General features: G+C 39.7%; 1 protein-coding gene across 10 annotated transcripts in view; it reads right to left on the reverse strand.

The window, feature by feature from the left end:
• DENND1A (DENN domain containing 1A) overlaps positions 1-15498 on the reverse strand; it is a 206067-nt gene that overhangs the window by 24187 nt on the left and 166382 nt on the right. For 8 of the 10 annotated variants that reach the window (XM_054220418.1, XM_054220423.1, XM_054220425.1 and 5 more), the window contains exon 19: positions 12935-13066. In XM_054220418.1, coding sequence (XP_054076393.1) covers positions 12935-13066 — 132 coding nt within the window. Of the gene's footprint in view, positions 1-8674; positions 10273-12934; positions 13067-15498 lie in introns of those variants that run through there. The other 2 variants (XR_008469271.1, XM_054220427.1) reach the window with 2 other exon arrangements.

Below are 15498 nucleotides of genomic sequence, written 5' to 3' on the forward strand. Positions count from 1 at the left end.
AAGTTTCTTATTTCTCTGTAAAAGCTGGTACTTTTATGTGAGTGGCAAGATACTGGACAAGACACAGGATACACAAGGGGAGTCTATACAAGAAGCAGCACTGATACATTCCAGCAAAAGTTTCAACTGCCTCATTTTTGGTCAAGGTTCTGTAATGCAGAATTCAGTTAGATGGAAAAGGAAGGAAGGATGGAGGGAAGGAAAAGGAAGAAGTTTTTTCTTTCTGTAGATCATAGGAAGACTTCAGACAGAATGCTCTAGTTTGCCCAAGGCTAGAACAAGGCTAGGGCACATGTTGTGCAAGTATAATTTTAGTTCTATGTCAGTGAAAATAAAAATTACCCTATACATTCATGTGTAAGCCAAGAGTTTCAAGCTGAAATGAAAACTCAGGTGAGGAGAAGACAGTGGGACTCCCAGGCAAATAAGCAAAGTACTGCATAAAAACTATGTGAAGAAAGTAGTTTCACAGATATATGCCATATTCCTAATGCAACATCTAGAAGCAGTTATTTGGTGTACATACCAGAGGTGGGATTTCTCTCATATTAGGTTTCTGTTTATGTGCAGGTCAGCACACGGAGCACAAGCACATAATGCTCTGACAAACTGCAGAGGGGCGGGAAGCAGGTCTGGCGCAGGAAAGGAGTTCTAACTCAGCCAAATACCCTCCTAAAGTGAGATCCCAGCAGTGCTTTCTGAACAAGCAGAAAAACAAATGCTGAAGTTTAATTTTCAAGGATAGGGGCAGCACAGGCATAGACCGCATCTGCTCCCAGAGCAGCGCAGGCATGGCCCAGCCGTGCAGTGCTCCCCAGAGCCGGGCTAAAGGCAGCTCCTTATACCCACCCACCGCGCTGAGGGACACCTATGGGTCCCGGAGTCCAGGTCTAACAGGGAAAAGGTTAATACTGAACTGCACACCATGGCTGAGTTAACTGCAAACACTGGGGTGAAGAAAGGGGTTTGGCAAAGCAGAACACATAGCCCATTGGCATTGGCACACAAAGGGCCTCTATCAGACACTTCCTGATGCTGCTGATCAAAGAGATGGTTTTCTTTGGGTGATGGTTACAGGCAGATCTACTCAGTAACACTAAACTACTCCTTTGCAGGAGCTAACAGTTTCATATCCTTATTCTGTCACTGGATTATTTTTTCCAGCTGAGATTTAAATATCACATATGATTTAGCTTTCATCTCTGATCAAAAATAATTCTATATGTGTTTCCACAATAAAGACACATACAAATGCTGCTTTGGGAAAAGATTAAAGGTGTAGAAACTTTTGCGTCTCTTGGACTTTTAAATAGGCATCGTGTTAACTTAACTGTCAGAACTGTGACCTCAGCACTTGTAACACCACAGTCAAATCCGACACTCAGATTCACGTTTATCTTATACACTGAAGTGCCGCCAGAAACAAAGTTCACTTTGAGGTCCTGTATGTATCGCACCCCATACTACACTTGTGAACCCTAAAGAGATCTGAATAGAATGGTAAGACAAAACTACATATTCACAGCAGCGTGTTCTCTCGATTAAATACAGACAGGGAAATAGTTTGGCTGAAATCAATGTTGTCAAGCACAGAACAGAACAGGCAAAGGATGGCGAGGAGTAACTGACGGGGAGGCCCACCAGGAGATAACAGTTCTTTGCCCTTTACCAGAGCTTCATTTTTAATGTTGATGTTAATATCTGTCACTAGAATGGGATAAGCAAGTATATTCATACTATATGAAGAACATATTTACTGGAAAAGCCACTGATTTGAAGTTAATTTGTTAATGCAGCAAAACACGTTGTTTCTAAAAGGTCAGTAGGGGAAGCTGTGTTGGAATATCAACCTAATTACCTGTGCTGTAAGGATGAACAGGCACAAAACAGCACATGGCTACATTGCTAAAAGCTGCTAAATTGCTATTCTAGGAATGTTCCTAAATGTATATACTATAGTGTTTTCTATGAAGGGGAGAAATGTCTGAATTAGCACTTTTTACCAGCATACCTTTTTACTCTAGCTATTTTCTTAATTGTCCTGTTCTAAATACTTATGAAGCAACAAGACAGAAATTTTGCAGAAAGCAAATTTTATGACTGCAGATCTTGCTCTGTTTTACTAATTATCAGACAAGTGATTTTAAGCTATGAATGAGATGCTGGAGAAAGAAAAATCTTACATTCATTTTTACACTGTAAAAACTCTATTTAAAAACTATAGATCCCTCATCTCATAAAGTAGCTATTATATATCCAAGGAGCTTTCACAATACAGCTATTTAGGTTTTTTTACACTAGAGAAAACATTACTAAAAAAATCATACTTACGAGTGAAGTAACAGCTCATAAGCAGAATATTATCTCAAACTAATTGTGGATATCTGTTGAGATTTTTTTTAAGTGGTATTCAAAACAGAGCCTCTATGAGTAAATTAGAGGTGCTATTTCATATGCAGCAACAAGTGCAACTAGAAAAAAATGCATAAAGGAAACAAATAGATGAAAACTGGTTTGTTTGTACACGTAGAAGGAAGTGTTTCTCTTTCTCAATTAGTAGTGAGGGGTGTTTTTAATAATTTTCAAAGCAAAGCTTTTCTATATGAATATCTTATTTCCTTAAGAAATTCAGGACTGGTTTAAAAGCTGCTAGTATGTTCTAAACACAATGCGACGTGGGAGAGAGATGCACTGTCCTGAGTATCCATGCTCAAACACATCATGCTGCAAAAGATCTGAAGTGCTGACGATGGAAGAATAGGCTGGACCTCAACCAAACACTCAATAAAAAAAAAAAAAAAAAAGGAGAAGATAACAACACCGAAAAATGTATGGTACCTAAAAAGATTCAGTATAGAAAGCAGATGGAATCTATGAGGCAGCTGTTTTATTATCCATCCAGATCCCTGCACGGCGCGCACACTACTTTTTACATACTCCCATATGTACAGCTCACAAACTGGGATAACAAGAACGGTGTATGCTTTACAGCATATATTTTTAATTTACACTCTGAAATACTTCAACAGAAACCTGCTGGGTCCTGTGATAAAAATAATCTCCATGTTTTAAGGGATGCCTCATTCTTCGAGCCCTATTTGTAGATTGGGAAGGTAGAATGAATCTGGCAAAAATGCTGCGATGCTTATAGCTGTGCCAAGAATTTATGAAAGGGACAGAGACTGTCACAATTAAACGCTCTGATTAGTTTAATGATAAAAACAAGAATTATTTCCTTACCTTTCTAGCCAGGACTCTTCTGTTCCATAACAGAGAAATAGACAGTAAGAGAAGGAAATGAAAGGTAGGTGCCTATACTCTCCTGTTTTCCCTAATACTGAATAAGGATCTTTATTGCAGTCATATCTGGTGTCATGGGATAGTGCCGAAGATGCATGGTCCATCCCAAAGCCACTGAGAGGAAACGCACTCTTTATTAAAGGGGAAGAAAAGGGTTTTCTCAAAGTCTACCTTTGCTTCCTCTCTTTCCTGGCTGAGACGAACTCTGTCCTTCCTAATCAAGGGTAAAAAATATCTTTTTATGGTGCCTCTAGACACAGAGCACTGATAACTCATCCTCATTTGTCAGCATTGATAATGTCCATCTACTAATCTCATACTGTGCAAATAATCCCAGAATAGCAAACTTTTAAAAATATTAAATACTATAATGTACAACATACCACAGTTTGCTTTAAATCTAGGGCTTACATGGTACTAACAGATGCAGATCTCTCCTAAAACCAAGAATGAAAGCAGGAGCATGGTATCAGGATCAAGTATATCTTGTCAAGTTAAAAGGTTCCACCTTTTAAGGATGAAGCAAATAGGCCTCAGCTACATCTTACAATCTGCTGGTTATGGAAGAGTGCCAGGAACAGAAAATCCTAAACCACAGGTTACACTACTGTGGATTATTATTGTTTAACTGATGCTATTCTAAAAACACATGGCTTAAATAATAAACCCCTTGGCTGTAGAATTGAATGGTATTTTATTTCTTTTGCCTGCAATTACAGAAAGAAGGAAGAATTTTGAGAATTAGATGGATATATTTTTCTATGTGTGCAGTAAGTGTTGAGCAGACACATACTCAGGCCATGCCCCAAGTACCGTGAGTTCTTATATGATGTTGATTGGAGGAATAGTCTGTAGCAGTCGTTAACTTGTAATGGTATCCGTGGTTTAAAGACCTGTCGAGACCTCTGATTTCTTCCTAGCTCCAGCGACAGGGAAGTTCATATACTACGCAAACAAGCAGTACAAAACCCACAAAAGATGATATCAATACAGTTTGAGATTGTGGCCACTTAGCTCTTCCATTTCACTTTTTATCTGCTGTGCAGTTGAAAATAAACCCTGACCTCCTCCCATCTATACGAGCATTCAGTTCTTCTAAAACCGTGTAAAAAAAACAACCCTGACTGTATTAAACTGATGTTATTCAACACTTTGCAGTTTGAAGACTCCTGACATTTTCCAAAGGAGATGACTGTCAACAGCCTCTTATTTACCTGGCACAGTTCCCAGGTGCCTGCAGACCACACTTTGAAAACCACTGTAAGTTAAGCTCTATGTAGTAGCTATCTCTTCCCACAGGAAACAGATGCCTACGGAACACAAAATGTTTAATGCAGTTTAGCATCGTTCTGGTCCAAAAAAGCCTCACACATTTTGTTTCCTATTTTGTTTGTACATAGTGAGGCCTTAGATGACTCTAAGAATCATATGCAGACAGCTAAATCACAGAAACACAGAATGGCAGGGGTTGGAAGGGACCCCAGCATTCTTTTAATCCACTTTCCAACCGCTCTGTTCTGTTTTGTAGTGTTTGACACGAGTGTTCCTTGCTGAGCTTTCCTTTTGCAATTTGCTTCAGCAATCAATGCCGTTTGGGTAAGGGGGTAATTTGCAACGATTCACTACCTTAAATGCATATACCATTTTTTTGTTCTCAGAAGGTATTAGAGAAAAAACAAAGAAATTTCTACTTACAGAATGGACTTCTACATAAATTTCTTTGAGATACTCACTTTTACATAGACCACTGCAGCCCATTTTACCTGCTCTCCTTGTCCCCTAGGGCAACCACTGGTGACTTAGTACCATTTTTGTTATTTCTTTGATATTTTATCACCTCCTTTGCACCTCATTTTTTGCATCAGATTTTTTCTGGACCCTGCAATAACAGCAGAATCCTGACAATAACCACACCTCAGTCCTAGACAGAAAACTCGGTGAACACACACATGTGTTCATGGTACTAAGGCATGTCTAACTCCCAGAAAATAATATATCCCATGGACGCTACATTGCATGAGATGCCTTAGCCCGAAAGCAGCATAACTTTCATTCGTACAGAGAGAGCATAAAATCACGATGATCTGTTACATTATTGCATGATGAAAGGACCATGAGAGAAAACTCCCTCAACTCATTGAACCATGCCCTTTCTGAATTACTAGCAAAACAGCAAGGAGGGTTGTTGGTTTTTCTTTGCAGAACTATTCGCAGAGATAAAACAGGGAAGGATTTGAGAAAGAATCTCATTGAGATGATGTTCAAATTTCCAAAGGAGTTCTACCAAAATGAGGTCTATTTTGTAGTGGCTTGTTTTCATTCTATCTGTTTCTGAACATACATGGATGGAGGCATGTTGCAAAAAATCCCAGACCCCAGGAATATATTTATCCCCATGTGTTAAAGTCTATCCATCTACTATCTCAGCAGAGTTTAAAATCACAGCTAATAGGTTAACAACTGTTTTTCTTCTGCTTCAAATGAAGAATATCAGAAAGCTGGGGGAATATTCGGCTTCCCAATTTGTACTGACTGCTCACTGCTACCTGCAATGTCTGTTTGACAGGACTGACATTTTGTACCGCTGTGAGATGGGAAAACGTGTGACATTTTTATTCATGGTGGCGTACGCCCTTGTAATGATCAGCCCTGGTCGATGTGCTTACTGCAGCAGCCCCGAGCCCTCGGAGAACAAACAAGAACCGAAGGTGCCAGCAGTTCGGCTGCCTTATTAAACACCACCAGGATTCTAACGAAGAGCAACTGCTGGAAAATCTCACTGTCAAATCCTCAAGGACATTGTCAACATGGAACTAACTACATATATTTTTCATTTAAAACACTGGAAAATCCAGCAATGCAATATTAAAGAAAAAAGCCACACTATTTTGTGTGTGTTTTCTTTTTTAACTGGCCATTTTGTCAGCTTTACATTGGGCTTTCTGTGGGCCTGATACTGGAATTCAAATCAAGGAGATCATGCAACCCACATGATTTAAAATGTTGGAAAATGAACATATCCCTTATTATCTTTTAACAGCTATTCCTCTCTAGCAAGCAGAATACTTGTACAGAAAAAAAAAAAAAGAGAGAGAGAGAGTCTCTCATTTAAGGAGTTCTATAAACAGCAATGACTATCTGCTTCGCTCAGCTTCATCATTCACCGAGGAAGTCTGCATAATTAGGGGGCTACTCCTACACAAACACACACAAAAGTACACGGCTCCGGTATCTGTAGCACAGCACTCCACGACCCTTTTACTTGGTATTAATCAGTGCAGTTCTGAAGGGCAAAACCAAAAAATGCCTGGCCAAACAAGCCATCACAGTGGGGTTAGAAGTTAGAAGAATCATATGTTTCACATATTCTCTGCCTTTAATCTTCTAGTTTAATCCAGGGGCCCAGAGGTCAATTCAGACAGTGCTGGCCTAACTGCACGTATCAACTTTGTAAGTAATACATAAGAAGTTTCTGGATGCTGATCTGCATTGATAGACTAAGCAAGGCATCCATCCATAAGACTCTGAGCTTTTCTCAAGTTGTCAATCTAGGTGATTTGGTTAGCCTTGCATGTACTGCTGTATTTATTTTATACGTATGTATTATTTATAAAGCGCAATTCTTCCACATGCCAGCAGTGATGGACCAAGACACTCTCTACAAGATATTTATGGGTTCCTCAACATAACAGGACTAACAAGGAAATTCTGCAGACATGTTACAGCTGCTATTGCTTGTCACAAAGCCCTAGGAGGTTGGCTCAACCACAGTAGTTTCTCCATACGTCTAAGCATCTGACTTGCATGTACCCAGGGCAATAAATTTATTCTGAACATCCCTGTTTAAGAAGCGCTTGAAATGCCAAGACAGTTGGAAAACACTAAAAGCCATAGTCTGGAATGCGCTTTTTCATGGATGAACACACGTGCTGGATGCAGGGCTGCAGCCACATAATCTTATTGCAAAGCATGAATTCCTACATTGCGTGAGCTCCAGACACACGACATTGCTGTAGCAGCTGAAGAAGACATAGCTGTCCGGCTGCTCATTAGAAAATACTGGCAAGTGAGTGCATGCGAGATGGTAACCTTTGGGTATGCTCTGCAGGTGGTGTACATCTTCCTAAAGAGAGCGCCAGGTCCCACTTGTCAAATATTTACACGCATGACAAGAGTGCAAGACTTTTAGTTAGATAACTCCTATCCCATGGATTGCCATTTCTGCAAATCTTGTGCACCACAAAGCCGAATTTCAATCAAATGAATTAACTTTCTTGTCCATTGACTTTGTTTTTACTCCCCTGACTAAGAAACACTGTCCCCTAAGAAGCTGATGGGACATGTGCGTAGTCTCAAGCAGACATTAGATGGACAAGTGCTTCCGGGCCAATACACTTGCCTTTTTTGCAAGGGGACTTACTGAGCAACAGTGAATTCCTTTCTGAAAGGAACAGTCAAAGAAAGGAGTGAGAATAAATGAGGGCAGAAAATATGCTTTCTGAAAACAAAATATTTTTAAAGAACCAGGCTTATACTTTTGCTACGTCCATGAAGAGTCAAATGAAGAGAGAGAGGAAGGAAACTCCATGTGGCTGAGCAGAAAGGAACGGGGAGACCATATTGCTCATCAGTGGGGAAGAGTGGAATGGAAGCTCATTTTCTTAATGAAGGTATCTATTGTCAGAAGAGTTCAGAGTGGCAAGAACAGGGGGCTGGCTTTGCAACCGTAGCACTTGTTTTCCCCTTTCCCCTTTGGTTTCTACCTCAGTGCCACACAATGCCTGCTGTGATCCAGGGGAATCTGCTATTGTTCCAAAGCACCTGGGTGTGAAGCGAGTCACAGGGTCTGGCACGGGAGCCTTCCTCCCTTCCCTACTTCATCTCTTTTTCCCTGGAGATAATCCCTCCCTCTGCTGCCCCTGGCCTCAGCGATCCAGTTTTGCATTTCTGGAATGTAGCTGGCTGGGTATCTCCCCATCTTCCCCCTGACCTCTTAATGCTGTTTAATCTTCTTGCAGAAGAAACCTGCCCTACAAAGCAGAGTTGTTTGTTCTGTATGCCTAAGCGCAGATCATGAATGGGAAAAAGGAACACGTTCGTTTACAGCAAATGATCAAAACAGCAAATAAGCTGGCAATTTCCATTTTATGGCCCACAAAAGTTTAACATCACTAAGAGCCATCTGGGAAGAGAACTTGGACAAGACTTTTCACAGTCAGATAAGCTGCTTTAATACAAGAACACATTTTCTGTTTGTTTCATAGTTATTTACATTAGCCCCAAGAATAGTAATTCTCTCTAGTTTGCATCCAGAACAGAATGATTGAATCTCTTAAGCAGAGACATACTTGGAAGAGTCTTTTGTATTTTATTAAACTTTACCCTTAGGTAAATAAATGGAATAAAATATTCTATTTGCTGGTAGATAAAAATAAGCCACAGAAATGTAAACACACCTAAGCTTACAAAAGACATTTGAATTATAACAGAAACAATCAGAGAGGAAACAATCAGAGAGCTGAACAGGAGTACCAGTATAACTTGCTTCTAATGAAACGATACCCTTTCCCAACAAATGATGCTTCTGGCAGCTTATCATTTGTTGTTTTCATTGTACTAGACCAATTGCGCTACTGACTGTATAAAAGCTCCAGAGAAAACCTTCCTGAGTATAGATTTGTTTTTAAAGAATCTAGGCTCACCCCATCTTATGCTTAACGCAAACTCAGAATCTGAAAAATACTATCAAAACATCTGTATTCAGACAGTCATTCTTCCTTATTTGGAACATAAACCAGTAAGACTTATGAACAATCAAAAGAACTAAAATTTCTGCAGCCCTTAGGTGAAAATGAACATCATTTATAAAAAAAACCACAAACCAAAGCAACAACCAAACAACACCCTCCACCCCACCCCCCAACCCAAACCAAACATGTCCAGTACCACAACAGACCTCAGTGTTTCAATCTTTGGGTCCTGTCAAAGTAGCCCCTAAATCGCTGCTTGCTTGGGCAAGCCACGTGTTCAAAATAGTCACAGTGACACAGTGTAGTGTTTATTGTCCAAATAGCTGAAAGATGACATAGAAAAACATGTGCATTCTACCTAAAAAGTGGGAGTGTATGCATGGAAGCAAAAGCTACGAACACTCGCATCCCACAAACACCAGCTGACCCTGGTCAATGGTTGGTGGGCTCGCGGTGCTGGCCCTGCCTGCCCCACAGGAAGGATCCCAAGGACATCTACGGCAGTGGATGCCAGTAGTTGGATACGCAGCATGTGTTCCGATGTTTCAAGTAAGTTTTGGTCAGGTTTTAAGACAAAAAGCAGGAAGAAAGCAAGCAATAACATGACATTCACAAACGATGTTCCCTGCATAGAATCATAGAATGATAGGGTTGGAAGGGACCTCTGGAGATCATCTAGTCCAACCCCCCCGCCAGAGCAGGGTCCCCTAGAGCAGGCTGCACAGGAACGCCTCCAGGCGGGTTTGGAACGTCTCCAGAGACGGAGACTCCACCACCTCTCTGGGAAGCCTGTGCCAGGGCTCTGCCACCCTCAAAGGAAAGAAGTTCCTCCTCATGTTTAGGTGGAACTTCCTACGCTCAAGTTTGTGCCCATTACTTCTTGTCCTGTCCCCGGGCACCACTAGAAAGAGCCTGGCCCCATCTTCCTGACACCCATCCTTTAAGTATTTATAAGTTGTAATTGTATCTTCTACAGCATTGCATCTTCTACTATAATCAACCTTACTTTTCCCCAAAACAGAGAGTACTATTCAGTACTGCATACTATTCATTCGAATTGTTCTCTTGGCTTGAAAATCATTCCCTCTTCTCCCCACTCATTAAACCTTGGTTGCCTGCATTGCTCTTGCTACTTGTTGAGTGCAGTTGTATTGCCTCATAGAGTCCATGATGATAGCTCCTTGTCTTTGGTTGATCTGAGGGTCAATATTAAAGGTACAACCTGAGTAAACCAAAAAAGCATGCAAAGTTAAACTGGACAAAAAGCTGTGGTCACACTGCCCTTCCACTTTCGTCTCCTCTTGAAGTCTTATTAAGAACACTTTGTTTAAATCTTTATTGCATTGCCCTAGGCTATCTGGCTAAAATCTTTCTTTTCACAATCAAGGAGAGCTTTCCCACAATGTCTTAGTATTACGTAAACAACTGTTAAAACAATTCCATACTAAACAACCCTCTCAAACAATGCCTGATAACCAGTTGCCCAGATGAGCCACAACACTACAGAATCTCATACAGTTAGATAATTGCTGCTAAATTTTTTGAGAACAATCAGCGGAGGTGCTATACATTCAAAGACATTTCAAGATATTTTACTGATATTTTTTGTAGCCTAATAACTGCAGATACACAGCTGTATTTGGAAAAGCTAGGAACTACCTCACTATAGGGTGAGAGATAATGAGTTAAAATTAAAGGTTGCTGCTGGCTTGCTAGCCCATCCCCCTTTAGCTAATCTGTCATGTAATGAAGAGAAGCACCTAGCATAGGACAGCTAGCTGCCGGCTCACTTACAGCGAGCTGATTAAGAATGTTCAACCAACAGCAGACTGCAGACCTTTCCAACGAAAATAAATAGACTGTATGCAAATGTGTTTGTCACTTTGACAGCATGTCTCAATTAAAGCATCTCGCTGCTGTTGGTAGGCTCGCTCACTGCAGTGGTATGGACGAGGCTTACTGCATTACTGATACACAGGGCTTGACCCTAATCCGCATGCATGCATTTTAAAAAAGTCTGCCTTTGCCATATACACCAGCATAATACTAGCAGACATAGAAAGCAAGTGACAATGAGAAAAAAGCCTCTTTCATCCTCTTCAGTTTATAAGAACTGTGAATGCACAAACAGCCCTTATTTCAGAGTTCTTGTGGCTTTTTAATTGTTCCCACCTACTGTATTCTAGACAGAGTTAAAAGTGACACTAAAATCTCTCCCTTTAATCACTAGTTAGAAGCCATCTCCCATTTAAACAGTAAATGTTGCCACTTTTTTCCTCCCCAAAGCCTTAATTTATATTTCATAAACCTGAACACCTTTTCCTTTTGAATGAAAGTATGTTTAATTTTCATTTTGGCATTGGGCTAGCAGGAAAAAAGGACCAGTGAAAGACAAAGGCTGTAAGTGAGATAGCCCTACAACTGCTAAGTTAGATCATTTTTTGGAAACCGACATTTGTAATGTAATGACAGTAATAAGCATTTAGCAAGTGAGCCTTTCACCACAGCCAGTGGTTCGGTATCGCTGATGTGTGTTTCTTTTGACACAGAGAAAGTGATCATTAAAAAATTTGAAAGTGACCGTTAAAAAAGCTCATTAATTCAAATTTGCACTTTCCACTTGATTATATATTTCATTAATCTACCAAAATGTTCGAACCATCCATCCTTCATAAAAATCTGAAGGAAAAAACTGGAAGTAAATTATAATATTATCGGGATTTCTGAGTGCTTTAAGTGAAATGTAACATTTTCTTGCTGGAGCTAGATGGCTACATTTCTCCAGTAGACCCAATTCCTCTCAACAGTATTGGCACAGAAAGTAAGTGAAAAATAAATCACTACTGCAAATATTTAATTGGAAGAGAATCTGTTTTTTAAAAAAAAAAAAGTCTCCAAGAACTTACATTTAGCACAGTGGTGAAAGTTTTGAAAGAAACAAACCTAATACTAAAATGATACAGACACTATTGCTCTGAGCAATTTCAGCCAAGCTACACTGGCTAGTTTCTAGTTTCTATTAATAGATACTTATCTAAAAATCTGGTTTGCTTCCCATTCTATAACTCCCACTTATTTTACCATTGTTTTAAAATTACACCAGGTTTCCTTAGAAGAAACCAAATATTCACTTCTGTTTTCTGATCATAATGCTGTAAAAAAATAGATACAGAGAAAGACAAGAGAATTGTGAACACAGATAATGTTATTTTTTGAGTCAGACTACACTTAATAGGGGAACACTGGCAAACTGTTAGTAAATACTATGTTTTCCCATGAAAAAATCACAGCAACTACATTTTCTAAATAATTAGCTCTTAAAAAAAATATCACACAACCAAACTCACTCTTTTGCAGACATATATAAAAAAAAATCATAGAGTAATGAATGCGTTGTCAATACTGAAATACAAAGTACACTAATAAGCTATTAATTGATTTTTCCATCTTAGTTCATCGCATTTAATTTTCAGAGAATGTTAGAATGCTTTAATAGTTGGATGTTCCATATTGACACTAATGATCTGGCTAGATAAGAGAGGACATTTTAAATTATACATCCTCAGTCCTGAGAGCTATAGCACTTTGCATGCTAAAAGAACAGCAAAATAGTTTACAAAATTACTATAATAACTATGCTTCCCCCTCATTCATTTAGAATTTATTTTCCTCAAAATCATCGTATGAACAAAAGGAATCAGTAAACCCCAGAAAAATCAGGTCCTTGGAATCCCATTTAAATAGGTACAACAGAAATAGACCTATAGTAACATAATTCACTTACAAAAAATAATGAAACAATTGGCACATTCACTATTGTGACTGTTCTCTGAACTATTTTTGCTGAGTCAGACAATTTAAAGAAACCTAGCACTAAGACATACCTGACCAAAGTGTACTGTGATGGGCCGCCTGTCTTCTCTTAATTTAGGGTCCTTCTTCTCAACCAAGGGCGAAGGTGCTGTCCTTGGCAGAGCCTCCTCTGGTGCCGCAGAGCACCCGTTCTCAGTGATGTCCTGCATGGTAGGAAAAGGTGAATAGCATGGCCAGGAACATTCTTGATTAAGGGTAAGGGGCACAAAGGAGACACTAGAGGATAATGCTGACTAACAATTTTGATGTTAGGGAAAAAAAACACCAAAGCACAGAAAAGAAAACATCATTAGAATAAAACATTTAGTTGTACTTTGTCAATTACAGCTTGTGCACAACCACTCTCTCATCCTAATACCAACGTTGCATGCAAACAGACACATTCAATAGTATGTCTGACTTAAACATACAAAAGCCAGGAAATATATAGGGAGGCAAAAAAAAAAAACATAGCTCAAAATTTCTATTCTAGGAACAAATTCAACAAAAACCTAGGAACAGGGCTATTCTGCTTTTTGCAAACAGTCATTTTATTTACGTTACTTCACAGAATTATCTATAGCAGAACAATTAGTTTTGGAAGTGGCAAGAAGAGATGAAACTCAGAGCTTAGTTAGCTTTGCATTTTATCTTTGAGTCTGTGTGTACTGACTACGCCTTCAGGAGATTGTATAAAACAAACTGCTGCCTAGTGGGATGCTTTTTTGTTTTGCTTTGCTTTTGCTTTTGCCATTGGTCCTCATCTTCAGAAGTGACATGACCCATCAACCTAGGTTAGAAGACTTGGCAAGTGTATGTATGGTATATGTAACATAGGTTTTGAAAAAGACAAAGGCGTGCAGACATAAGAAATCAGACAAGGAGAAAAGAGTTTGAAAGTCAGTTGAGAAATAGTCTGTAACGCAGTGGGCCCCAAACCTTACATCTCTTTGCAACAATGTCAAGGAAATAATGCTTGGTAAATATAGAGAGAAACCTGCACACACTGTAGCTCTGCAAGACTGACCTAAGGTTGGCTGCTGACATAGACATTGCTTTGATTCACCGACCTTTGACATGCCCCCTCGAGTTTCCGTCTTGCTAAGGTACAATAATGAGACATGTAAGCCGATGGCCAATTAGAAATGGTTCTTTTGGACACAGACTGACCTAATGTGTTTAGGTCAAATGAAACAAAAAGCTGGATGGACTTTCTAAGGGGCTTTGTCTGCTCCACAGAGAAGCTGAGAGACCTTTTTAGATCCAGCTGGTAGAGCAGTGGTTCACCAATATGGGCATAAGGATCGTGGGGAAATTAACAACTTGTTAAGGTCAAACTAGAGAGAAAAACTTTTTTCTCCCCCCACCCTCCAGCTGCACAAGGCTACCTTGACTTTAAAAAAATTCAACAAAGTACACTGAATTAGTAACAAAGAGCCCCAAAACAACCCAGTGACAAGAAATGTAAGCTTCTGTCAAACTCACACTTCAGCTCCAAACCAGCAACAAGCTACCAAGGGTTCTGGTCAGTTCTGGAATCACATAACATATGGCAGCAGCGTACACTGGTCTGAAATGTGACGGCATTAAATACAACCTTTATTTACATATTTCTATACAAGTATAGCCACATGAATTGCGCACCAAGCTTCAGACCCGTTATGTGTATGCCAAATGGTCCCCAGCACATCCAAAGCCACTGGACTGCCCTGGACAGTGGACAGTCCCAGCACTGCAGAGCTCTCAGAGTTTCACCTCGAGCTGTGGTTCCACCTCCAACCAAGGCAACAGACAGCTGGGAATCAGTGGAAAGCAAGGCATCTTCCAATCCAGGCAAAACTTCCAGAAAAATGTAAAAAGGACCAAAAAGTTTGGACATCAGGGGAATGGGAGGAGACAAAAGATACAGCCAGATCAAGCCATTAAGCAAAACCCTCTAAGATGTATAACGATCGCTGCAAATCCTTGCAGCTTTTATTGCTATAGATTTGCTGTACTTCTCTGATGATATAATTGCATACAAAAAAAAAAAGATGTTCCTAAAGTGTATTTTCACTGTGTTTGGTGTACAGACTTCCAAAGAAACTGCAGCAGACTTCAGTCAAATAGTTATATTTTAAAAAATTACTTAATATAAATGAGAATGTAATTATTTGATACTTCTCTCTTTTTTCAAAATCCCTAAAACGCAGAGAAATCAACAACGCAGCTTAAGCCATCAAAGCAAAATTTGCTGCACAAGAGTTCATGTTCTACCTCCAGTGAAATCACATTTGAGCTAAATAAACAGAGAAACCTGATTTTAAACATCCCAAATAAGGGCTCCAAGTAGCTTTAAAACGATTAAATGCCAAAGTGTTTGGCAATTCTGTAACTGGAAAGTAGGCAACAGTCCTTCAAAGCAATCTGTGATACACCTTCAGTCCACTGACAGACTCTGAATACAGTTATTCAGAAGTCAGTGGGGGGTACAAGACAGACCGAGAGATAAAACCGCAAATAGCAAAACAGGACTCTGCGATTCTGAACTTGAGCTTCGAAAAGGCATCAGGGCTCACAAAATGTCTGCTGACACAAGCAGGTCTTCAGCTTAAGA

The sequence above is a fragment of the Rissa tridactyla genome, chromosome 14, assembly GCF_028500815.1.
Source record: "Rissa tridactyla isolate bRisTri1 chromosome 14, bRisTri1.patW.cur.20221130, whole genome shotgun sequence".
NCBI classification, from domain to species: domain Eukaryota; kingdom Metazoa; phylum Chordata; class Aves; order Charadriiformes; family Laridae; genus Rissa; species Rissa tridactyla.